Source organism: Gastrolobium bilobum, unplaced genomic scaffold (assembly GCF_033153095.1).
Source record: "Gastrolobium bilobum isolate Gb01-03AN ecotype WA unplaced genomic scaffold, APGP_CSIRO_Gbil_v1 utg7742, whole genome shotgun sequence".
NCBI lineage: Eukaryota > Viridiplantae > Streptophyta > Magnoliopsida > Fabales > Fabaceae > Gastrolobium > Gastrolobium bilobum.
Genome location: NW_026896962.1, coordinates 117,527 through 144,208, shown reverse-complemented (window position 1 = coordinate 144,208; position 26,682 = coordinate 117,527). Strand labels below are relative to the sequence as shown.

General features: G+C 35.0%; 2 protein-coding genes across 2 annotated transcripts; one reads left to right on the top strand and one right to left on the bottom strand.

Moving 5' to 3' along the window:
• Positions 1-1,532: 1,532 nt before the first annotated feature.
• Positions 1,533-17,570, top strand: LOC133303030 (zinc finger protein BRUTUS-like At1g18910). Its single transcript, XM_061502873.1, has 12 exons — positions 1,533-1,840; positions 2,056-2,274; positions 4,089-4,283; positions 4,359-4,708; positions 5,226-5,457; positions 6,047-7,731; positions 13,165-13,383; positions 13,481-13,618; positions 15,164-15,398; positions 15,486-15,545; positions 17,135-17,206; positions 17,297-17,570. Exons 1-12 carry the CDS (start codon positions 1,565-1,567, stop codon positions 17,396-17,398), a joined length of 3,783 nt encoding a protein of 1,260 aa, XP_061358857.1. The 5' UTR covers positions 1,533-1,564; the 3' UTR covers positions 17,399-17,570.
• Positions 17,571-20,258: 2,688 nt separating this feature from the next.
• On the bottom strand, positions 20,259-21,373 carry LOC133303020 (LOB domain-containing protein 27-like). Its single transcript, XM_061502848.1, has 2 exons — positions 20,580-21,373; positions 20,259-20,364 (listed from the first exon to the last, which is right to left on the bottom strand). The coding sequence occupies exons 1-2, from the start codon at positions 21,371-21,373 to the stop codon at positions 20,259-20,261; spliced, it is 900 nt and encodes a 299-aa protein (XP_061358832.1).
• Positions 21,374-26,682: the final 5,309 nt, after the last annotated feature.

The window sequence follows — 26,682 nt, the reverse complement described above, 5'->3', positions numbered from 1 at the left end:
CATAAGCATTTGAAAAATACAAGAGGCTGTCAGCGATGTCTTTTGAAACAGAGTTCAACAGCCATGAAATTACCATGGAGTTATAGCAATTCCAAGAGGAACATAAGAGATAAGAAGCGGGAGGGTGATGTAAAGAGCCATCCACAAAAGCTAATTTGTTCATGACTGTCAGGATAAGGAGCATGGCACAATGCCATGAGTTGAAGTTAGAACCGAAAAGAGACTGGGCAACCAAAATCAAACCTAGGTGATTGCCAGTATGCAAAAAATAAGGATTAGAAAAATCAACAATGGAAGCAGAAGACCTATATAAAGAATTAGTCTGGGATGGACGATTAGCATTGTTGTCACGAGCCATGGAAAAGGCAAGGGCTAAAGAATAATACTGATACCATATTAGTTATAGAGAAGCATAACTATAAAAAGGAAACTGAATATTCATATTTTCATTTATTATGAAGAAGGTACAAAGAGACCCATTATATCAAGAAAGGAGACTAATAGAAAATATCAAAAGTGACACCCCTGACAAAATCCACACGTGCTAATAGAATGCATACCATCACACTTGTGCTAAGAGAATAACGTACTATAACATAGAAATATAAAATGAAAAATATTTATATACTAGTAAAATGGTTCGTTTTTTCTGCAGTTACTGGAGATAAGTTATCTGCAGTAAGTCCAATACGACGTCGTTTTGGGGCGGAAATTAGGGTGTTTTTGTAATTTTAATTTCTTTCAAGGTTATTATAGTCTTTGTAATTATAATTTTTTAATCTTTCAATTCAAAAACGACGTCGTTTTGAAAATAAATGCAGATAACTTATTTACATGAACGGCAAAAATATTTTTCTACTAATAAAATATATTTATAAACTCTTATAACTATATTATATACTATAGGTAATATATACCATTTGAACATATATTATCTGTAATACATCTTATACTTTGCAAGAATTTATAAATAATTTTTTTTGTAAATATAACCTATTTATTATAAATAAAAAAGAAAAGAAAAAAAGTGTTAGGTTTAGATTTCAGAAGAACAAAATCACTCCAGGACAATGTACTGCCGGCATGGAACGACCCTTGTCCTCTTGTTTTTTTGCAATCAATGTAACCGACCCTGGCCCACACCACACGTTACCCCTAAGCTATTCAAACTTTTTTCTTTTATCTTTCAGGATAAAAGCTATTTAAACTTTGAAAGAGGCAAAAGAAAAATATTTAAAAAAGTAATTAAGAGGCGCGTCCCGTTGACGCTTCAATTATATAACTTGGCAATTTGCAAAAACAGGCGCTCTTCATGCCACTCTCATGTCATATCATATCATTTATCTGAAGCGCCAAGACGCAAACAACCCTTGGCTGTTAGTTACAGGGTCTCTTTCAAATAAATATCAATGTCAATCAAACTTTTTTTAATTTTTTTTTTCTAATTTTCTGTTTAAAATATTACAAGTCCAAGGGAAATAAATCCAATGCTGCACTCCATCGAGAGTCTCCCTTTGCTCTCCCTCGCCGTTGATGGTGGTTGTTGCCGGAACGCTCGCCGTGTATGGACGGCGGCGATCCTGCCATGTCCGATAAGGAGGATGAGGAGGACGCCGCGGCGGACATTCTGTCGCGAGTTCGACTCGTCGATGCTCCCGTACTCTTGTTCGTTTGCTTCCACAAGGCTCTGCGCTCCGAACTTGACCAGCTTCGTGACCTGGCGGAAACGGCGTCGTTGGAGGATGAGACACGCCGTTGCCGAGAATTAATCCTTAAGCTTCGACGAAGATTCGAGTTTCTGAAACTAGCTCTCAAGTATCATTGCGCTGCGGAAGACGAGGTCAGTTCCATTCTTTTATCTAGAGGTTGTTTAGTTACCTAAGAAAATCGGACGAAAAAGTAGAAGAAAGAAATGTTACTTATGAAAGTTACCAAACAAAGGATCAAGAATTTGGTTCGAATCATGCTAAATGCTATTGTTTGAGCAATTTTTTTTTTTCAGTGTTGCGAAGACGCAGACTATAGATAGCTATAACTTGAAATTTTTTTTGCCAGGTTATCTTTCTTGCACTAGATATACATGTGAAAAATGTGGTAGGTACATTTTCCCTAGAACATAACAGCACCAATGACCTCTTCGATTCTATCTTTAACGTCTTGGATAAGTTGATGGATCCTGGTGAGAATATTTCCAAGCTGTTCCAAGAACTTGTGTTCTGCATTGGCATCTTGCAAACCTCCATTTACCAACATATGCTGAAAGAAGAAGAGCAGGTAGAATATCGCTATTATTTTCATTCATCAAAACTTACTCTGTTTACATTTTATGTTCTTTCCTCATTTCATTTTACGGACATAATCCATTCGTGTGGTTGCTTTGTCTTCCTGACTTTTGAACTTATTTTAACCTATTGTGAAATATACATGCTTCATTAAATGCAGTTTAAACACATTTCATTTATTTGTTGACATGAACATTGAACATTGTATTTAAGAATTTTATATTTTGTTTTGTATAAGATATTTTTATTCAATTACTCCGTTTTTCTTATGGGATATGGATCATGATGCTGAATGCGGCTGTTGTAATAGGATCTTACGCAATGACTATCTTGTAAGGAATGTGAGTGTCAAGTTTTGTTTGCTTGTTCAAAAAAATTAAAATTAAAATCCACTGTCGTCAAGCCCTTTGCTGCATTCGTGCAAAGGCTTCGAATTTAATAAAGTTGATCACTTATATTAGTTTAGCATGAATACTCTTTGAAGTTGGTCTGGGAGGGTTCTAGAGTTATATAGTGTATTTTATTGGATGATCAAATAGAGAGTATTTGGGAGAAATTGCATGTATTGAGTGTTGTACACAATCTATTTATATTACGAATGTGTTAAGTACAGAAGCGAAATCAGGGCTAACTACAGAGCTAATTAACATCTATTAATTACTATCATAACTATAATTGACTAATATTATAGTATGTCCTAAATAGGATAATAAGTATAGATTAGTATGCGAATGAATCTTGACCAGTATTCTGACAAACTCTCTCAACTTGGAGCTTACTAAGCTCTCTACTTGTTACAAATACACAAACTTAAAACCCCCCCTAAAAATATAGGGTACAATGAAAAAAAAAAAAAACCCTTCAATTTTGGGTCATCTGCAATTTACGCCCTCAGTTTTAAAAATGGGTTGAACCCTTCAATCTTTACCAAGTATGCAAAAAAAATCTCTCCATCCAATGAACATTCACGTGACTAATGGATAAAAAACCCTCTTAAACTTTAAATGATTTGCCCCGACTTTTATGAACAGATAAGAAAATGTAGAGGTGGTGATTCGTGTTAGTGAGTCGTGTTTGTGTCAGATTGAGGATTCATGTCAAAACTTTCGACGTGAACACGACTTGCTTATTATATGGGTTGACACAATATGAATAACCTGAGTCCCGTGTGTTCTTGACACTAACATATGCGGTTAACACGATACAACATAAATAATCAGCGTACTGTATGAAAATTACTTGAATAAATTTAAAGTAATAAATACAAATGAGCTAAATATATAACTATGTAATTGAAAATCAGTTTTGAGTTTACGGGTTGACACGACATAATATGATTTTTTTTCATGTCATTTTAACACAACACAAAAATGAATATAGGTTAACCCAAACACAAAAATTTCTTGTCGTGCCAATAGTTCGATTACAAATTGGTACCCTTTAATCCATTCTTTCTTTATTGAATGTGCAAGAAATAACCTATGTCCAACTGACATTAATCGTGCTAACAAAAATGGCCATGTGGGTGTCAATTAGGACTTATTATTTGCCTTGGTTTACCTTTCTCTTATATGCCTGGTTAAAATTCAATTTTCCAGCAAGTAATTGCTTGGACATCTACACCTGGAAATGTATGATGGGGTAAAACAAGAAAACAAGCAATGCTTAGAAATGGCATTTTTCCACCTACATCTTTAATTTTGATACCATATTCTCTAATGTATATATCTTTTCATGAGCATGGATTTCTATATTCATGAATCCTAATAGTCGCACGCTCATAATCAAATTTGTTCACTCCTGCAGGTTTTTCCTCTGTTGATGCAGAAATTATCTACTAAAGAGCAGGCCTCACTTGTGTGGCAATTCATGTGTAGTGTTCCTATAATGTTGCTGGAGGAAGTTTTGCCATGGATGGCATCCTTCCTTTCTGCAGACAAACAAGTGGAATTTACTCAGTGTTTAAATGAAATCGCGCCAATGGAAAAAGCACTGCAAGAGGTAGGCCATAGTTCAGTATTTTATCTATTTTTATAAACTTCCTGCCTTTGTACTAATCCAGATATCATTGTGAAGGTTTTGGTTTCTTGGCTTGGAAGCAACAAGCAAACCTTCACTGAGACCTATTTTCAGAGTGAAGAAGTTCAAGGTGCTGATGAATTCCTACATATAGAAAGTACACTTGGATTGAGTTCTTGTAATAGGAACTCCGAAGATATTTCAAGTTGGATGAAAGTGAATGGCCAAGAAATAGAAGATGAGGTCAATCAGGTTAATGTTCTTCATCTTTGGCATGATGCTATCAAGAAAGATTTGAAAGAAATTCTGAAAGAACTTTATCTATTAAGAAAATCCAGCTGTTTCCAGAATTTAGACTCAATACTTATCCAACTAAAATTCTTTGCTGATGTCCTCATCTTCTACAGGTAATACTTCTGACATTTCTACATATATGTATATTGGTGTGTGGAATCTGACTTTGTTTTAAATATGTTCTTTTGTTGCTTAAATTTATTAGGGATATGTTCGTGTGTAGTTTAAGAGATAAGCATTACAATAGTTGGTTGTTTTATTTTATTTTATTTTATTTAGTAGATAACAACTGGTCTCCGAAACCCTAATTGGCCCTACTAATCAGGTTTCAGGTATAAGCCTTTTGTTTAATTATTTTTGTAGTGGGTGATTACTATTTTAAATTTGTATTTGTCTATTTAAACCTTCATTATGTCGAATACAAAATCATCATACAAGAAATAGTTTTTGCATTTGTGTGCTTGAGAGTTGAGGCAGAGTTTCCTCAATATAGCTTAACTTCTTTTTTTTAATCAAAGTAGGCCATGTATGTACCAAAGTTCCTGAAGGTCAATCCTTCACTTCTATCTAACATACTTATTATTGTTCTTCTCAACTGTCTGATTTCTGAATATAACTTTCTGATTACAGCAATGCTCAGAAGAAATTCTTTCATCCTGTACTGAATAAAATATCTAATGGCTGGTTGTCCAAGTCTGTCGAACAATTTCTTGGTGGAAGTCACATTGAAGATATACAGCAGTTGCTATTTTATAACTCAGAAAGTGGAATGCCTTTGAGTAAATTCGTAGAGAAGCTTTGCAGAAAACTTGAATCATTTGTATCAGGAGTCAACAAACAATTTGCTTTTCAAGAAATTGAGGTACACTGTTTAAATCACTATTTGTTTCTTTTACAAAGCAAGGCGGGGAACAGGAGAACACCATATTAGTAATATATGATGGTGGTCCTTAACCTTTCAGTTTATCCTCAAATACAACAGTTTAATGAAATATCTGCATCTTGTGGCTTTGAAACTATCATTGTAAAAATATTATCATGATAAAAATGCAGCAATTAGATGCACTATCCACTTATGCAGACACATCTACTAATGATGTTCTCCATAGAATGAAATGTTTCTTACTCTTCATCAACCCTGCGAGGGTAATTATTTCGCTTCTGGAGCACTCAGCCCAATGTCAGAAGAGATTAAGGGCACATTCTGGCTAAGAAAATGAGTAAAATCTGTTTTTGCATAGCTTTTATTCTCCAATGAACATCTACTTTTCATCTGTGAGTGAGGAGAAGATCAGGTGAGAGAAAGAACAAATCTCCATTTTTCTGAGAAAAGTTCATTTCATGGGCTATATGTTAATTCCATACTTGTCAACAAATTATACTTCCTCTATATAAGGCTGGTACATAACATTTGAAATGTTTGTAATTGTGACACCCTTACTTCTTATCAGGTATTTCCTGTCATTGGAAAGAACTGCAGAAATGGAATGCAAGAGAGACTTTTAAACTTGAGCCTGCATATGATGCCACTTGGGTTACTAAAATGTGTTATAACTTGGTTTTCAGTTCACTTGTCTGAAAAGGAATCCATGTCCATTCTCTATTGCATAAAGAAAGGAAATAATTTTGCCTGTAAAGCTTTTGCATCACTGTTACACGAGTGGTTCCGCATTGGTTATTCAGGTAAAACCTCCATTGAAAAATTCCGACAGGACTTGCAGCATATGTTCAAAAGCCGATGCTCTATTATACCCGAGCAAATGAAGGAAGCTCCAGGATTTTCTTTCTTAAATTCTGACAAGCAGCCTCATAAAATCTCTGGCAAGAGTTGTTTGTCTTATTCATCATCTTCTGCATCCAACAATGTGAACAAATACGAGACACCATACTCCACAGGGATAAATCTGCATATATTTTTCCCTGCCACAGTTGTGAAGTTGCATCAGCATCCTAGATTTCATGCAGCAAATAGTTGTTCTAATTCCTTTCTTGACGATCCAAAACCAATTGACCTAATATTTTTCTTTCACAAGGCTATCAAGAAAGATTTGGATTACCTAGTTCTTGGCTCAGCTCAGTTAGAAGAAAATGATAAGTTGCTTGTGGACTTCCACAAACGATTCCGTCTTGTATGTTTTCTTCATCAAATACATAGTGATGCAGAGGATGAGATAGCTTTTCCTGCCTTGGAGGCAAGGGGTAAACTTAAAAACATTAGCCTTTCCTACACCTTTGATCACAAGCATGAAGTTGAGCACTTCAGTAAAATATCTCGCATCCTTGATGAGATGTCTGAATTACATCTTTCAGTTTCTACTATTGATTCAGAGATAAGGGAGAAGAGAATGCTAAGGCATCATCGTTTATGCAGGAATCTGCAAGAAATGTGCAAATCAATGCATAATTTTCTTTTTGATCACATAAACCGTGAAGAAATAGAAATTTGGCCAACAATTAGAGAATTCTTCTCAAGTCAGGAGCAGGGGAAGATCATAGGATGCATGCTTGGAAGAATAAGAGCAGAGATATTACAAGATATGATACCTTGGCTAATGGCATCTTTAACACTGGAAGAACAGCAGGTTTTAATGTTCTTATGGTCCATGGCTACTAAACATACAATGTTTGATGAATGGTTAGGTGAATGGTGGGATGGGTATAGTATAGCTAAGGCAACAGAGGGATCAAATGATGCCCCTCCACAAACTATTGAACCACTGGAGATTATATCCAAATATTTATCTGAAGAAGTTCTTAATGAATTACAAGAAGAATCCTCTGCCAATAAAAGCATAAATTCTTTCCAGAAGGATCATATTGGTGGTGATGTTGTGTCATCTAACTCCAATTTTGATGAAAAAGTTAAGGTTCATAGTGCAGAAGAAAATAATAATCAATGTTCAAAAAGCACAAATCAATTTCATGATAATAGCAGACATGCTTGCAATGAAGTAACAGATGTCACAAATCCAATTAACAATGGTCAATCTTTTCAATTTTGTGATAAGTCTGGGCATTACGATCGACTTCTGAAATTGAGTCAAGATGATCTGGAGAGGGTAATAAGAAGGGTGTCCCGTGACTCTTGCTTGGATCCTCAAAAGAAGTCATACATAATACAGAACCTACTAATGAGGTTGGTCTTGCTTGTGGTTTTTTTAGTAGTTTTTGTTATAGATGTAGTATAAAAAAACCATTTATGTGTCTTCACCTAACAATTTAAGCTTGTAAGGAAGTTGGCTCATGATAGGATATCAAAGCTTTTATTATGACCAACCATTCATATGCTTTCACTTTACAACTTAAGCTTTTGGGGAAATTGATTCATTGCAATTTTGTTTTATCTCCCCAAAATTTAGAGTAACAACTTAAGAATATGTTAGAGAACTATAAAAACCATTAATATAGCCTCACCCAACAGCTTAAACTTTTGTGTTTAATTGGTTCTTTACATGGTATCAGAGCTTCGGTGTCACAGGTTCGATCCTCACCGCCTCTATTTGGTTGATAATTAATTAAGTCTTGTGGAGTTTTTGTGCATTGTCCACCCTTTAAGCTTAGTGGGCTCTCGTGTGAGGGGGCGTGTGTGTTAGCGAAGTATAAAAACCATTAATGTAGCCCTACTTTTTGGATTGAATTGGTTCTTTACAGAATATTGCCTAGTTGGTTTTACTAGTCAGTTTTAGTGTTCAATAAACAATACAGTTGCTATGATACTTGGACAGTTTTAGTGTTTGGATTAGCTTAATTTACTTCTTAAAAAAGCTTATAATCAAAATGCTGAGTTTTTGACTGAATTTTTTTAGTGTAAAATAAGTTAATTTCAACATACAATAATGGCAAGGTTATGGACTCATGCTTGATTTTCCATACCATTATTATTATTATTATTATTATTTTGAAGGCAGTAAACTATGCCACACCTTGAGAATCAAATGTATGAGTTAAATGTAAAAGAATACGTTGTGTATTGATCTGTGTCAGGGAGTTACAATATATAGAGATCCTAATGGGCTTAAGTGTAAGGCCCAAACCTAATCCAAACCTAATCCTAATACAGTCAGAATACAGTCAGACTATTTACGGATAAGACATAATCCAATCATATCTAATCAAATCTAATCATATCATATCTAATATTCTAACACTCCCCCTCAAGCTGGTGCGTATATATTATGAGCACCAAGCTTGTTACAAATGTATTCAACCCGAGGACCTCTAAGAGCTTTAGTGAAAACATCTGCTAGTTGATTAGATGAGTTGACAAAAGCTGTCTTGATTTCTCCTGACTGAATCTTTTCCCGAATGAAGTGACAATCAATCTCTATATGTTTGGTCCTCTCATGAAAAACAGGATTAGAGGATATATGTAGCGCAGCTTGATTATCACAGATGAGTGTCATGGGTTGTTTCTGTTCACAAAGATGAAGCTCCTGAATCAACTGCTTTAACCAGATCAACTCACAGGTAGTATTTGCCATTGCACGATACTCAGCTTCTGCACTAGATCGGGAAACAACAGGTTGTTTCTTGCTTTTCCATGAGATTAAGTTTCCTCCGAAGAAGACACAATAACCAGAAGTAGAGCGTCTGTCCGAGGGTGATCCTGCCCAATCGGCATCTGAGTAACCACAAATTTCTGTATTTCCCTGATCCGAATACAACAAACCTTTTCCTGGTGCTCCTTTGATGTATCGGAGGATCCTCACAGCAGCATCCCAATGTGAATCACAAGGGGAATCAAGGAACTGACTGGCCGTACTGACAGCGAAAGAAATATCTGGCCTAGTCACAGTAAGATAATTGAGCTTCCCAATCAGCCTTCGATAACGTCCAGGATCAGATAACGGCTCCCCCTGTCTGGGCAATAACTTAACATTAGGATCCATTGGTGTATCAACTGGCTTACACGCCAACATACCAGTCTCTTCTAGGATATCCAAGGCATACTTCCTTTGACAGATAGAAATGCCCTGTCTAGATTGTGCTACCTCAATTCCCAAGAAGTAACGCAGCTTCCCAAGGTCCTTTGTTTGAAATGCACTGAATAAATGTTGTTTTAACTGATGGATTCCGTCTTGATCACTCCCGGTGAGAATGATGTCATCAACATAGACTAACAAATAGATGCACTTATCAGGAGATGTGATCCTATAGAACACAGAGTGGTCAACTTTACTGCGAATTAGACCAAACTCCTGAACAGCAGAACTGAAGCGACTGAACCATGCTCGAGGAGACTGCTTGAGACCATATAAGGATTTTCGAAGACGACAAACCTTCCCAGGCTCCCCCTGAGCAACAAAACCAGGTGGTTGCTCCATGTAAACTTCTTCTTGTAAATCACCATGAAGAAAGGCATTTTTGATGTCAAGTTGAAGGAGTGGCCAGTGACGAACAGCAGCAAGGGCAAGAAATAGGCGGACGGACGCCATCTTAGCGACCGGAGAGAATGTATCGCTATAATCAAGGCCGAATATTTGAGTAAAACCCTTTGCAACTAGGCGGGCCTTGAGTCGATCAACATGGCCATCAGGTCCAACTTTCACAGTAAACACCCAGCGACAACCAACTGTAGACTTCTGTGGAGGAGCAGAAACAAGGTCCCAAGTGCCATTGGAATGAAGTGCAGTCATCTCATCAAGCATCGCTTGGCGCCACCCTGGATGGGAAAGTGCTTCACCTGTGGTCTTAGGAATAGAAATAGAAGAAAGACTAGAAACAAAGGTGAAATGAGGTGAAGAAAGACGGTCATAGCTCAAAAAAGTATAAAGAGGATAAGGGTTACGAGTAGTACGAGTACCTTTTCTTTGAGCAATGGGAAGAGCCTCTGGTGAAGGATCCGGAGAGGAAGAAGCAACAGCAGTGGGTGATGAGTCAGCAAGAGTCGAGTCGACAGGAGGCATAGTTTTGCGACGCTGATAGGTGAGAAGTGGACGGTCCTCAGGTATAGAAGCAATAGGTTGCTCATTTGGAATAGAAGCACCTGCAGCTGGCAAAGGCAAGTTAAGAAAAGGGACAGGAAGAACATGATCAACCTGTGACAACTGAGATGGAATAGAATTAAAGGGTTGTTGATCAAGAAAAGTGACATCAGCGGAAACTAAGTAACGCTTAAGATCGGGAGAATAACAACGATAACCCTTTTGAAGACGAGAATAACCAAGAAAGATACACTGAAAGGCTTTGGATGTTAACTTATCCTTACCAGGAGTGAGATCATGAACAAAACAAGTACAACCAAAGACATGTGGAGTTAGAGGATAAAGAGGAACATCTGGAAGCAATAGGTTATGAGGAATGTCATTGTTGAGCACAGATGAGGGCATGCGATTGATGAGAAAACAAGAGATGAGTACAGCATCTGCCCAGAAGTGAAGGGGAACCTGCATATGAAGAAGAAGGGTACGTGCAGTTTCAATGAGATGTCTGTTTTTACGTTCAGCCACCCCATTTTGTTGTGGAGTGTGAGGACAAGTAGTTTGATGTAAAGTACCTTGTGTGGCCAAGAAATTAGAAAAATCAATAGAAACATATTCCTTAGCATTATCACTACGTAGAATATGAATAGAAACACCAAATTGAGTATGAATCTCAGTATAAAACTTTTTATAAATGGAAAATAACTCAGAACGATTTTTCATTAAATAGACCCAAGTGCAACGGGAAAAATCATCAATAAAGGTAACGAAATACCGAAAACCTAAAACAGACAAGGTACGACTTGGACCCCAGATATCTGAATGAACAAGAGAAAAAGGGGCATCAGCTCGTTTATTGACTCGATTGGCAAAAGAGGAACGTGTATGCTTCCCTTGTTGACATGACACACAATCTAAAGACTGAAGACCGGATAAAAGAGGAACCATTTTCTGCAACTTCGAAAGACTTGGATGACCGAGGCGACTGTGGATAAGTTGTGGAGATTCTGTGAGAGAGAGTGCCACTGAAGGACGAGGCACATCCAGATAGTAAAGCCCCCGTGACTCACGACCCACTCCAATCATTTCCCCCGTACCCGGATCCTGCACAGAAACAGAATGGTTAGAGAAAGTAATGGTGCAAGTGAGGGAATGGATCAACTTACTAATAGAAATTAAGTTATAAGGGATGCCAGGAATGTAATAAACAGATGTCAAGGCCAAGGTAGAGGTCGGACGAGCTTGTCCAATCCCACGAACTGGGGCTTTGGTTCCATCCGCAAGGGTAAAAGAAGGTAAATGATCAGAATAAGTAAGAGATGTAAAAAGTTCCTTATTACCACAGAGATGATCGGTAGCACCTGAGTCAAATATCCAAGTGCTAAGTGATGTAGAATGAGAAACACAAGCAACGGGATTACCAGTATATGGTTGAGACTGAGGAGAAGCTTTCTTGAGAAGAGTTTGGAGTGCAGCATAGTCCGCAAGTGAGAGAGAAACTGAACCAAATGATGCATTGTCTGACTGAGCTATATTCGCAGCAAGAGAGGTAGAATCCTCCGAGAGATCAGTGGACGCTGCTGCCATTTAAAAACAGAATATAAAAGCCGTAAACGAAGGCAAACGATATCCAATCAAGGAGAACCACGCGTCTAAAGTGAGACCCACAAAGAACCAAGCACAGATCCAGAAAGAGGAGAAGAAGGCGAGAAGTTCTGTCCAAGAACGGCCGGAAAAATCCACCGGAACAGTGCACACGCGCCGGTTGAAGGTGGCGCGTGAGCACCACGCGCAGAGGAGAAGAACGGCGCGTGGAGGCGCGTTGATGACGCGACGGTGGTCGGACCACCACAGAACTGGTCGCCGGGATGAGACGGTCCTGATCGCAGGTAGTCTGGGCTGAAAACTCGCCGGAACAGTGCTCTGGTGGCCGGAACAGTGACGAGCGGCGGTTGTTGGCGGCCGGAAGTGGTTCCGGTGGCCTGAACAGTGACGAGCGGCGGTTGTTGGCGGCGGGAAGTGGTTCTGACAGTTGAAGAAACAAGCCGGAGAGACACACGGCTTAGAGAGAAACTCGCCGGAAGAATGCACGGTAAAGTAGAAGAGAACACCTAAGCAGTGGGCTTAGGGTTTTAGCGGAAGCGGATCCCCAGAGCGAAAAAGCTCTGATACCAAGTTAAATGTAAAAGAATACGTTGTGTATTGATCTGTGTCAGGGAGTTACAATATATAGAGATCCTAATGGGCTTAAGTGTAAGGCCCAAACCTAATCCAAACCTAATCCTAATACAGTCAGAATACAGTCAGACTATTTACGGATAAGACAGAATCCAATCATATCTAATCAAATCTAATCATATCATATCTAATATTCTAACAGTATGCTTTGCTTAGCTTCATCTGAATGCCTATGAATTGTAAGTAAGATATTGCAGCATGCATTAGAGAATATTGATATTCATATTCAACAGAAGTTAGCATAAAATTTTTAAGCAGATGGTGTATCCCTGCGTAACTAGATATACTTTTAGTTCTAGAGCTAATTGAAATATGATGAGGAAGCTTAATTGCAACTTTTAGTAATGTATTCCAAGCCTATGATAGCCTCACACTTGTAGAGTTTAACATTACTTTCCACATAATTTCAGCCGTTGGATTATTAGACAGAAGATCTCTTCTACAGAAGTCTTTATCAAAAGCGATGGACAGGAATTTCCTGGGAAGCATCCATCTCACAGGGACCCTCACAATCTAATCCATGGTTGTAAACACTACAAGAGAAACTGTAAGCTTTTTGCTCCCTGTTGCAACCAACTTCATACTTGCGTACATTGCCATAATGAGGTATCAGATCATTCAATTGACAGGTAAGAATAGTTTATGTTCAGTTTATGTTTTATTTTTTGAATTGAGGAGTTCTATTTTTCCTAATTTTTCTTTGATCAATTTCCTAAATATATGTAGGAAATCTATTACAAAGATGATGTGCATGAAGTGCTTGATAATTCAACCAATCAGTGCCACATGCTCAACAGTTTCTTGCTGTAATTTATCCATGGCGAAATATTACTGCAGGATATGCAAATTATTTGATGATGAAAGGTAATGTTGCTTAATTGGTCTCTTTATATACTTTAACTCTATTTTAGAGAAGCATACATGTTTTATTTACTTGCAATCCCACAGTGGATTTTGAAAAATACACATCCGATAAAACATTTGTTGAAAGAGAGAAGTTTGGTGTCCAGGCTTGCACAGTTATCTCTTATTTATGGTATGAACACCATAAATTAAGTAGATAATTAGAGTCAATCAAGGAGCTAATATCTAGCTAATTGACAGCAATAAAATAAATGCAGTTGACAAAATACTAATATTCTAACAATGTTATTCATTGTTGTAACTAAAAGTGATTTGGATTTCCACTGGCGCCAACAGACTACCTATATATATTTATATAGACCCCTCCTAATTTTCTTAACTAATATTTAACTTAAGTTCCTCATTACTTTTGGAATACAATAACAAGATGTTGATCAATTACCTAAGCGTCATTAAATTATACGCAATCAGTCAGCATATATGTGTGTCTCTAACACAGAGAAGTTCATTGACTCAATTTACGTATGCAATAATGTTGTGTGTTGTTTAAGTCTTCCGAGTAAGTTGGCGTTTCAATTAAGATGGGGTTGAGAAGCACTGAGATGACTGCATCACCAAAACATTCTTGGGGAACGACATTTGATGTAGTTGTACAAATGTGGGACTGTTTGGTGAGTGGAAACTGATAAGTTGACACTTCTATATGTTATGGGTAAATTTGTTTGTGGGAGGCCCTTGGGCCAGTGGATAGTAGCTAGCTATGATACCCGGAAACACACATTTTTGAAAAAAATGCGTGTCGGACACCGACACGTTCTGACACGTTTCGACACGCGGTCAATATTTCGAGACACGCGGTTAACTCTCCGACACGTTTTTCTGACACGCAGTCAACTTTTTCTGACACGCGGTCAATGCTCCGACACGCATCCGATACGTTTTTTATTTAGTCTTAATTTTATTTTATTAACTAAACATAAAAAAAAAAAAATTATAAATCAATTTTTTTCTGTTATGAAATTTGACATAAAAAATTAACTAGGTACGGAAAATTATTTTTGTTTATATTTATGTTATGAAATTTGAATATTTGATTGGTTATATGACTTATTATGAACTGTTATATGTATTAAATATAAATTATATTATATATATTAAAAATATTATTTAATATCAAAACATGTCCCAACGTGTCGAAATATGTCATTTTTTAGAATTAACGTGTCGGCATGTCGTGTCTCGTGTCAGTGTCGGTGCAACATAGGTAGCTAGTCCCTAAAAGTGTGATGTAAATGGCATACTAACGTTCCCCATATCTATGGAAAGCAGGTTTTAGAAACTTATGGTAGGATGACCTTTTTACAAATATTTCATGAATATGATAATGATAGTATTAATGGAAATGAAAATGAAGTACAGGGAGGTCATGCTTAGCTATTGGATTATCTTTATGCTAAGCTTTCAAATTTTGTTACTGCAGTTCTTTGTTTATCATTTAAACAAAATCCTGAGTGCTAAACCTCTTACTTTTGAAATGTTCAACAGGGAAATTTACCACTGTCCCTTTTGTAACCTGTGCCGAGTTGGAAAGGGTTTGGGTGTGGACTACTTTCACTGTATGAGTTGCAATGCTTGTATGTCTCGTTCTCTTATGGTCCATACATGCAGGGAGAAATCTTTAGAGGATAACTGTCCAATTTGTCATGAATATATCTTCACATCCTGCTCTCCGGTAAAAGCCCTCCTGTGTGGTCATGTGATGCACTCAACATGTTTTCAGGTACTTCCTTGTGTCCCCCCCCCCCCAAAAAAAAACATGCATCAAATACAGAGACAATTTTATTAGCATTTGTGATGGTACTTTCAGGAATATACCTGCTTTAACTATACCTGCCCAATATGTAGCAAGTCACTTGGAGACATGCAGGTTAGTTATTATTTATATTATTAAATATCCTGTATTAGGATATTTTGTTCACATTGCTGCGAATGCATTTTACCACGGAATATCATAACACTTAGTTGCATGTGCTGAAGAGTTACTAGAAGCTTTTTTGTCCTCTGATGATCATAAGTATTTCTGATTTAAGGGAATATCGAGTTACATTATTGAAACGAAACCATGTCACTGACAGATTTACAAAAGCTGATGAGCTTGCTTTAGGTGTTGCTAGTTACTACTCATTAGTTGCATCATAGTTGTAACTTTGAGCTGGGAATATTAGAATCTGTGAAGGACTTTGAAAATACTGTCACAGGTATTTGTACAAAAAATACTTTTTTTTTTTTAGTACATAGGAGGGGCTAATAGCCCAAAAGGAAAAACTAACTACTAAAAGGCATATCAGAAGACAAGGTCTGCCTCAAACCATGAGGACAAGAAGCAAGAAACAAGAATTCTTCTTGAGCTAGAGCAGCAAACTTGGCGATCCAGCCTGCACATCTGTTGCCATCTCTTCGAACATGTTGGAAAGAAAGCTGCCAGTTCTTTTCACGCCACTGGAGGATGTTGTGCACAAAGGCATTAATATCGGAGCTCCTGGTGGCATTAGAAATGGCTTGGATAGCATTGAGAGAATCACTCTTAACAATAATGTTTTGGCCCTGCATGGTCCACGCTAATTGGAGGCACTTAATAATGGCCCAGTGCTCAGCCATTAAAGGAGAACAGATGCCTGTATTATATGTAAAACCAACAATCCAATTACCGCTATCATCCCTAATAAGCCCCCCACAAAAGGCAGCATTAGAATTCTTCTTAAAAGGAGCATCAACATTTACTTTCCAAACGCCATGCGGGGGAGCTAACCAATTCACACGGTGGGTATCACGCTGTCTGTTGAGGTGCCCAGACTGATTCAGTGAATGATATCACTAATATAGGAGGATAAGAAGATGATAGGATCATAGGGACGAGAGTAATTGGGGTCATGCACTTCATTGTTCCTCCAAACCCACAAAAACCAGATAGTAGTATAGAATATATCACGCCAGTTCAAGGTCTGTGCGTGATTCCATCCGTAATTAATGTTTTTCCTAAGCCACTCCTCCAAAGGCATGGAAAGGAAATCCCCTGGAAGGTTACCCGCGAACCACGCTTTCCAGACGGCCAAAGAAAATACTTAACCAACTGACGAGTATAATAGTTTGAAAATGGCTTCAAGACTTCTCTGGTCTGAATGTCTGTTTCTGGGGTCCCAAAAAATGCATTTCTACATGGACAATAATTCATTGAGGACTTAGATTTTGATAGAGTAGATGATCCTTTTATCTAGAGCTGTCAAAATGGGTCAGCTCGTCTCATTAGGTACTAGCCCGCATGGGTTGGGGCCAAAAAACCCGTAGGGCCAAATGGTTCACAATAATAAAGACCTGCATGGGCCAAAAGTCCTATGGGTTAGGGCTAACCCATTTGAATTAGCTGAACTGCTAAGTTGGATTTTCACTTTTATTATCATTACTCCATTTATCTTTTGAGGTATAATCATCTCTATAAAACCATCAAATGCTTTGCAGGTATATTTTAGTATGTTAGATACGTTATTGGCTGAAGAGAAAATTTCTGATGAGCTTTCAGGTCAAACTCAGGTTTGTGAGCTATTTTTCTTATTTTCAGTCTCATAAATTTTGTATAGTTTTCCAAAATGTATATCCTGATTGACCCTGCAAAAGTTGCAGGTCATATTATGTAATGACTGTGAAAAGAAAGGAACAGCCCCCTTCCACTGGCTTTACCGCAAATGCCCTTATTGTGGCTCATACAACACCCGAGTTCTATGATTCTTCCATCGTGAGGCATAAATAGTTGCTTCTCCTTTGTATTCAAACATTAGGTTGTATTTTATTATTTAATGCTTATCTATATGGCTTATGCGAAAATAATCATTCTAATGTAAAAATAGTTATCTTGTTGGCTTGTTGCCACATTTAATTAATTTGAATTCCTCTTTTGCTGTGCAAAATATTAAGAATCATAGTTGCGTCTTCAGTCTGAAAACCAAGAAATGCTGTTCATAGCAACTTTCTACTAGTAGATATTTGTCGTTTACTTTGTTTTAGCGCTCTGCTGACTCGTTAAATGCATGCAACAGATTGTGGATTAGGCCATAATTTTTCCTTCTACTCATCAGTGTTCTGAATACTTCTGCGAATTGATTTTGTTCTATCTTTTAATGATGCCAAGAAGGATGAAAAGTTATCAGATATACTGCAAAACTATATGAATATGGATGAGCTTAGAATTCATAAATTAATTAATCTTTGACATATCTGAATTGAGCAGAAGAGTTTGACCACAACCAAAGTGACTAAGAAAAGTATATCTTCGTGTGTGGTCTTAACTGAGAACTCCAGAGATTAATAGAAAAACAATATGTCCAATACAAAGTGACACTAGAGACTGGTAGAAAGAAAGTAATGCATTTTCAATATTTTTATTTTTTCAAAATGATCTAAATGACTTTTCTGAATACCTGGTTTTTGATTAAAAAAGATAAATCATTTTATGAAGGAAAAAATAGGAAAAGTTGTATGCTGATTATCTCTATTTTAAATAATGAATTTGATTAGAAATAGAGGTTGCATTGATGAAACAAACACTTCCAAAAAGGAAAGTAAACTTGGCAGTTTTTGGATACTTTTTTTGTTCTGTTATGGATATGAAAAACGGAAACTTAAAGTAGGGGGTGAGTTTTTAATTGGACATGAAAGTGACTGGTTAAGGCATGTGAACACAAACTTAGTTGAGCCAAGTTTGTGTCAGTATACATCATTCTTAGTTTATCAGTAATCAACAAATAATTCTTCCCTCGATTTACTTTTTGGAGGGTAGAGAAAGGGAAACAGGAACTTGTTACACAACTAAAACAAAATCTTAAGTATCTGGCATATTCTTGATTCTTCCCCCTGGGCCTGACCTAAGAAGAAAATTTGACGAGTAATAATGATCCTTATTTTGCTGTAAATGTATGCCAATTTCAATTATAAAAGTTTTGCTAAACTAATTCTAATGAGGTTCAGTGCACCAAAAGAAATAAAACTTCAGTGCAACCGATGCACTGAACTTCAGTGCATCGGTAGTTCATTTATCCTAGGATATGTAGGCGGATCCTGCGCAAATCACAGAATCCGCCTATATATCTTACGAAGATTTTTCCCACCAAAAGGGATGGTACGCTTTGCATATTTCAACAAGAAATCAAGATGTATAATCTCTTCGCTGGCATCAAAAGTAAACAATGGTAGCATTTTCCTAATATTAAAATTGAAGATTGTTCATTGTTCATCGGTGCGTAAAATCAATAAAACAGTTCTAAAAGCTGATAATACACTGGGATTGGCAACACTATGCTACTGAAAATCTGTTCTTGTGCTTCATACTCACTTGCTAGTAAAATATAACCAATGAAATTTGATCTTTAAATATAGAGTTAAAATATTGTACATTAAAATAGGCAGGCAATGAACCTCTAATTTTACAATTCATGGTGGGATAGCTTCAAGCACATTGAGGTTTCTTTAGAAGAGATCTTCAAGTTTTGCGTAATTTTGAATTATGGAAAGGTAAAATTATTGATGTAACTCGATTTTAATATCAACCAAGCTCCTCACCCCTACCCCTCCGGGGCTTGTGTTTCGGGATGCATATTTATTGTGTAATGGGTTCTTAATACTTTGACTTAAATAAACTTTCTGCACTTATGACAAAAAAAGAGTGGGGTTTCTGACTTTTGTTTGAATGTGAGTGACAGAAGGATGGTCAACTTATTCAAGTGTAAATCCTAAAACTCTTGCACTCTTTATTGCTAGTTGATTCTACTTGTATATGAGAAACATTAGCTGTGAGTAGAATCAATGGTGATTAAAGGGTGTAACACTTTTTAAATTTACATCAGTATCATTTTACACTGGTGTAAAAAAGTTACACTTTCATTCTTATTTGTTGATTCTATTTATATCTAACTATTCTAATTTATTAGTTATTTGAGTCGTTAGATACAAGCAAGTCAATAACCAAGATTTGATGTAAGACATTTTATTTTTACACCCGTGTTAACTTGCCCATATATATATAGGGAAAAATGTTTATCCTTTTAAATGACACAACTTATATCCTTTTACTCTCACAAAGAGGTGAGACTCACAACTTTATATTTTTTGTCCATTCTCTCTCTTCTTTTATCTATCTCTTTCTCTCACTTAAAATGACACAACTTTACATCCTTTAAAATGATACACACTTTTTCCATATATATATATATATATATATATATATCTTGTTATTGTTATCATTCTTTCTAAGAGTGGCTGCTTGCATCAGAAGGAAAGATGTAAAGTTGCTTCCAAATTTTTATGGAGTTATATTAGGCTGCTGTACAGTATAGAATGGGCTAGCAGCTAAGAACAGTCAAACATTTAGCATAGACTGATGCAAATATCCAGTCTTGATATTATTCTTTGCCTTCACATAACCAATGCAATTTGATAGATAATGGAAAGTATTTGCTTCTATTTAAAATTCTGACAAGTCAAGAATAGGAAACTCAATAATCAAAAGCTTACCAAGAATAAAAGAATACAAAAAGGAAAGGAAACAGGAATCCTAGTACATCTTTTTTTTTTGTTGAGGGAAAGGGGCATCTCACCGATCAGTTGACACTAGGCTGAAGCATGCAGCAGCACTCTTCAATTCATTCTCAGAAACATGCTCAGTGCACTTTGTCGTATCTTTCAGTGATTCTTCTGAACTGCAGGCAAATGTACAATATCAAATATGAGCATTTTCATTTTATTGAAGATTGATAATAATATGCAAACAATTCAATTGCCCACCATACATTCTGCTCTGGACCCTCTTATGTAATTTATGCACTAAGCTCTCAATCTTATTTGATAACAATTAAACCTATAGTTGTTTGTTTTACTGTCTCATTAATAGTTATGTCAAAAGTGATCAATCTACCTTGACTCATAAGCCTCCTTGGAATAAATGTAAGATTGCCTATCATCAATTGTATCAAAAAATGGATGCATCTCATCATAATCTTCAACAACTTCTTGTTGAATGGCTAGTGGCTGTGACTGTGAGGCAACCAACTGAGTTGGCATGCCTATGGAATTGCTATTGTTATTTGCATAAGGGTGCTGAAGCCACAAAGGGTTTGTGGCATTATCCTTGGAATCCATGTACAAGGGGTTATAATCAACACTGTTGCTGTTGGAGTAGGAATGTTGCTGAGATAGAGACAAAGCAGCAACTGTGTTGTTGTAAGTCTGTGGTTGTGGAGTATGATTAAAGAGTGGGAGGGCATTGGCATTGGCATTGGCATTGGCATTAGTCCTTGGTGCCATTCCCAATTCTAATTGTGAAGTGACATCATCAGGAATGGAAGTGACTTGATGGTGATGGTGTTGCCTGAACATTTCAAGCTGTTGATAAACAGCATGAAGCTCTTCTTCAACCAACCATATTTGGTATTGTAGCCTGCAGATTTCCTCCCAACAGCCATGAACAGGATACTTATCTCTATAATTAGCTTGAATAATGATAGAGTCCATAGCTATTTTCTTCTGAGTAGGCTCCAAGATCTTTAATAACTTTGTGATGTTGCTCACTCCAAATAGCTTGTGGACATTTTGAAAAATCTTGGGTTGGTCTGCAGGGAAGTATGGAGCAAGAAGGCATTCAGGAGTGCACTTTCTTCTCTGGTATTTGCATGCTGCACATGCCTGAGTTGTTCCACCCTTAAGGGTCATATTTCCACCACCTTATCAGATGCTGGAACCCTTTTGAGAAAGAGAAAAACTAAACTTTTTCTTCCACAATGATAAATAAACTTTTGGTAAAAGGAAGCAGTCAGAGGAGAGAGAGAGAGAGAGAAAGAGAGAGAGAGGGTAGAGAAGATTGTTATTTATTTGTTAGCACTGAAAAGGTTTGCATTTTGATCTATGCGGATCTTCTGGTGGGTATGGAAAGACTGAGTAAAACAAAGAGAGTTGCCAACTGTACGGAGCTTGTTCTTTCAAGAGTGATACCGTTAGGGACACGTGTGTTCAGAATGTCGGAAAATCCTGAGTTTTGGGGTTACCATATGGTGTTCATAGCTATTTTTATTATTATTATTATTATTTTTGTGAGATGTGGTTTTTCTTTCAGTAGTGCTCCTATTTCCATTTTGGGAAGGTGATTGTGTCGTACCTAGGATGAGTTCATGCCTTAGCTAAGTTACCATGATAATACTTTTTAGGGTTATATTTATCTTATTTTATATGAGAGAAACAATTTTTTTACACACACATAAGAGAAATAGATCTCACTTCTCTTTCTTCTCTCTCTTCTTATCTATGGGTGAGATAACCATTTTCCTACAACATAAAAAAATTATTTCCCTACTCTTTATACAATAATAACATAAAGGTAGAGGTAACAATTTGGGTTGAACCCGACGGATCAACCTGACAAAACGGGACGGGTTGGGTTATACTTTTCAACTCACCCCACTTAATTGTGGGTCAAAACGGGTTGGCTGTGGGTCGATGCGAGTTGGCCCGCAGGTCATTTTTTATTTACTAATAAGTAGTATTTTATTTGTCACTAAGCTTTTGTGATATGAAACTTTTTTTATCTTAGTACTCCCTTAGAAAAAATAAAGAAAAAAAACTTTACTTATTACAAAGGTTATCCATATATTGAGGCAAAAATAAGTTTCTAAAAAATATTTGAGTGAATATTAATATACAATATTAGTATACATTTAGGTTTGGGATTTGAAAAAAACTAAAGGGATTGTGAAATAAAAATAAGAAATATTATAAAATTAATAAAATATAATTTATTTTAAATTTTAAATTATTTTTTATTTTTTAAGCGGGTTGACCCGCCAACCCACCACAAAACGGGGTGGGTTGGGATTTTCAACCCATATTAAAATACAGGGCGGGGCAGGCCAACCCATTTTTGGCGAGTTGGCGGCAGAGCAGGGCGGGTCGAGACGGGCCGACCCGTTTTGCCACCTCTACATAAAGGGTACAAACTGGTAGAGTTGTCAAAATGGGTCAGCCCATCCCATTTGACCCTAGTCCGTGTGGGTTAGAGCCAAATAAACCTCAATAATCAAGGTTTGCACGGGCCAAAAGTCCTATTGGTTAGGGTCAACCCGCGGGCCATTCAAAATTATAATTTCATAATTTTTTTATCATATTCAATACATTAAAAAATATTTTAACAAATAAATTTTTAACACTCTCTTAACATATTTTATACAAATTATAATTTTTTATAATTTAATTTTTTTAATAAAATAATATTTGTACACAAATATATAAGTGAAAATGTAAACAAAATCTTAATATAAGTGAAAATTTAGTTACTACTTTTACTAAATTCATTATTAAATGATGTTATCAAATAAAAAATTTCTCACCGGGAGTTATAACAGAATACAACAATTATAGTGGAAAGCTAAAGTAAAGATAAAAAAATATATTTTAATACCAGTATTGAATAATATATTTGAAAGTAAAATCATTGATTTTCTTTAACTACTACCGTTACAAAAAAAAACTTTTTAGCTACTATTATCCACAAAATTACTAAAGTGCATTGTATACAATATGTTTCAATATAAATTTGGATGTATAACATGCTTATGTCAATAGAAAATTTTATTTTTTTGATGTGTAAATGAAAATCTCTATTAAAACATATAACTGCTGAAATTTTTTATTTTTGTTGTAAAATATTATGGATGAACTTTCACATGATTCATAACACGTGAATCTTTATTTTTCATGACCTTTGATGTATTCTATAATCATCTCACTAATGGTGTGTTTAATTGTAGAATACATTCAAATGGGTGTTGTAAAATATTATGGATGACATTTCACATGGATTATAGATGATATTTCACATGGATTATGGATGACATTTCACATAGTTTATGAATGACTTTTCACATAATTCATAACATGTGACTCTTTGTTTTTTCATGACTTCTATGTTTAAAAATGCATATAAGGTATGTCCTTATATAGGACTCTTTGCTCATACATATTCTTTCTTTTATTTTTTCTACACTTCATTTTTTCTTTTTTTCATATTTCACTTTCTCTTATATTCTTCATCAAATTCACAATAATTTTTACTTATATTTATAAATATTTAAATTTATATAATTTTTAGTTTTTTAAATAATGATAATTTTGATTAAAGAAAAAATTTGACCCGTAAGTCAACCCTAACCCAGTCCGCTAAATTATTGGGCTTTGAGGATTAGGGTTAAAAAAGGCCCTATCACAAAAAAAATCCTAATGAATTAGGGCAAAAAATAATATTTTATGGACTGACCTATAGACTTTAACCCATTTTGACACCTTTACAAATTACAGCATGTTTCACGTAATAACTGATACGACACCAATCAATTTGGTATTATATTTCAGGTTCATGATTTCACTCTCTATCAAAGTTTTAAGCTTTGAAAGTTGTATGGCAATAAAGATAACTCATCTTTGGTGTCATTAGATTTCGCCAAAATCTTAAAATTTTGTCCTACTCCTACCTATGTTACAGGATAGATATCTATCAAATTTTTGTTTTATTTTAATTTAAGATATCACACCACTTCTATTATTTGTTAGTCTATTTTTTTTCCTTTTTTTTTTGGGTAGATTAAGTTAATTAAAATGGTGATTTATTAAAATTCACTATTATGATTTTAATTTTATAGTTTTAATCTGAACCTACGTGGACAAAACGAATGGCTGTAGTAATCAACAGTGAAACTCGGATAAGGTTTGCAGATGAATATGAATTTCAATGGGGCAAACTTCTTCACAATAAAACAACTAAAATTAAATGACAATTTTTTAAAAGGAAATGCATTTGTCATGTTACATGGCAAATGAATAATTGTTATGTTAAGAAAAAATAAGTTACATAATATTAAAGAAAATGAGAGGACACATAACATTATTCAATGAATTAATTTTATCTTTTTTTTAACATGACAAATGTATTTTCCTTTTTAAAATTCTAAAAAATTTGGCCCCCTTAGTAATAACAGATTTCGTTCTGGTCAAAATGATATTAGCAAATTCGTAGTAATACTGATGATAATTTTTTTATCATTTAAAAAACTCCTTTAGTCTGTTTAGTGACAGTAAGAAATTTAATCATTAGCCAAAAAAATATTAATCAATGACCATTTTTGTAAGTTTGCGTAAACTTTAAATGCACATTTTTTTAGAAAATTTACTTTTGTGGATGGTTCATTAAAGGGAATTTAATCATTAACAATTTTATTTATATTAATTTGTCAATCCCTATACTATTTGGGGATCTTAAATTAGCGCCCTATATTTAAAAAAATTATAATTATATTTTCATAATTGAAAAAAAATAATTAAATTATTTCATTTAGCTTGCAATTTGAGTAGGGATTTAATTAAAAACTTTAAAATTACCTAAGCATCTAAGTACAAATTTATAACATATAAGAACGTAATTGAAAATCTCAAAATGTAATAGAGGCCTATAAATTAATATAACTTTATTTTTAATTTGATTTAAACAACATGATAACATTTGTCAATATAAATTGTAATATATACGATAAGATATTAATTAAAATTTGTTGTTTAATAATGTAATCTACTTTTCCTTTACAATATGGTTAAATTGAAAAGTTACAAGAATATGTATAAGTTTAAATAATTTTTATTTATTTGAACTTTGATCCCTATAACTTCGTTGTTATCAATCGGAATGTTTTCATTTATTTGAGTTCTGATCCAGATTAATTCTTCGTGAAAAATAGGAAACAATACCTCAATGAGAAAAACTAATAAAAACTAAAATTCAAATTAATGAATAATAATAAGGACCGATAACTTGATAGTAGGAACAAAACAAAAAAGTAAAAACATAAGAACTGATACCCAAAAAATAAAATATAGAAATCAAAGTTTAAAAGGGTAGAAACTGTAGGAACCAAAATCTTATTCAAAATATGTTATCAAAAATAAAAAAAAATCTTATTCAAAATATGTGATAAACTTCTAACTTTTAATGCATTTATATCTTCATCCACAAAATAGCATGCATATTTTTCAAATGTTACTGCAAATGATTTCTTAATAGAATGATGTACTTGGCATTAATTGATATATACATGTATTGCATTTCATAATCTCACTAGCTTATAAAATCAAAGGAGAAAGACATGAAACCAAAATTAATAAATTATACATAAACATTAATAAATCTTATTATAATTACTTATCTATCTTCACCTTTTTATAGTATAATCTTTTTCATATTAAGTATTATGAAAGGGTTTTCGTTTTATCCTTTAACATAACACAACAAACTTTCCTACACTCACAACATTTTGTGGGGCCCACACTTTTTAAAACAAAAAAATAAATAAAAAATCAAGGCACACAAAACGAATCTCTATAATATTACACAATCACTTTTCCTACAACATAACTCTTATAAAACCCATTATGAAATTATAATTAAGAATGACAATTTTTAACATAGCACGAGAAATTCATGTTTGCGTCGATCCATTTTTAAGTTTTTGATCGCAAAAACTAACACGAAAAATGATGTCATGTTACATATCAACTCGCAAACATAAAACTGACCCATATTAATTTTCTCATAAGTTATTCATGTTGAATCAACATGATATTAGTGAAAGCAACATTCCTTATACAGGTAATTTGTATCTTATCATGTTATGTCAATCAGCATAACAAGTGACACACTTTGATATTAACGGATTATTTGTATCGTGTCTTATTAACCCATAAAATAAATGAATCGTGTTCATACTGAGTATTTATATTCATATTAAATTCATGTCATATCATATCAACCCTTATTATCACCGCTAGTTATAATGTTTGATTTAATGATAAAGGATGGAAAGAAATTAAATATGATAAAGGATATGATTGTCGATATATTAAGGAAATGAGAGTAAAAAACAGAAATAAATTGCTCCATTTTCCTTCCTTTATGTATTAGGAGGAACAGAATGAAACTTGTGCAG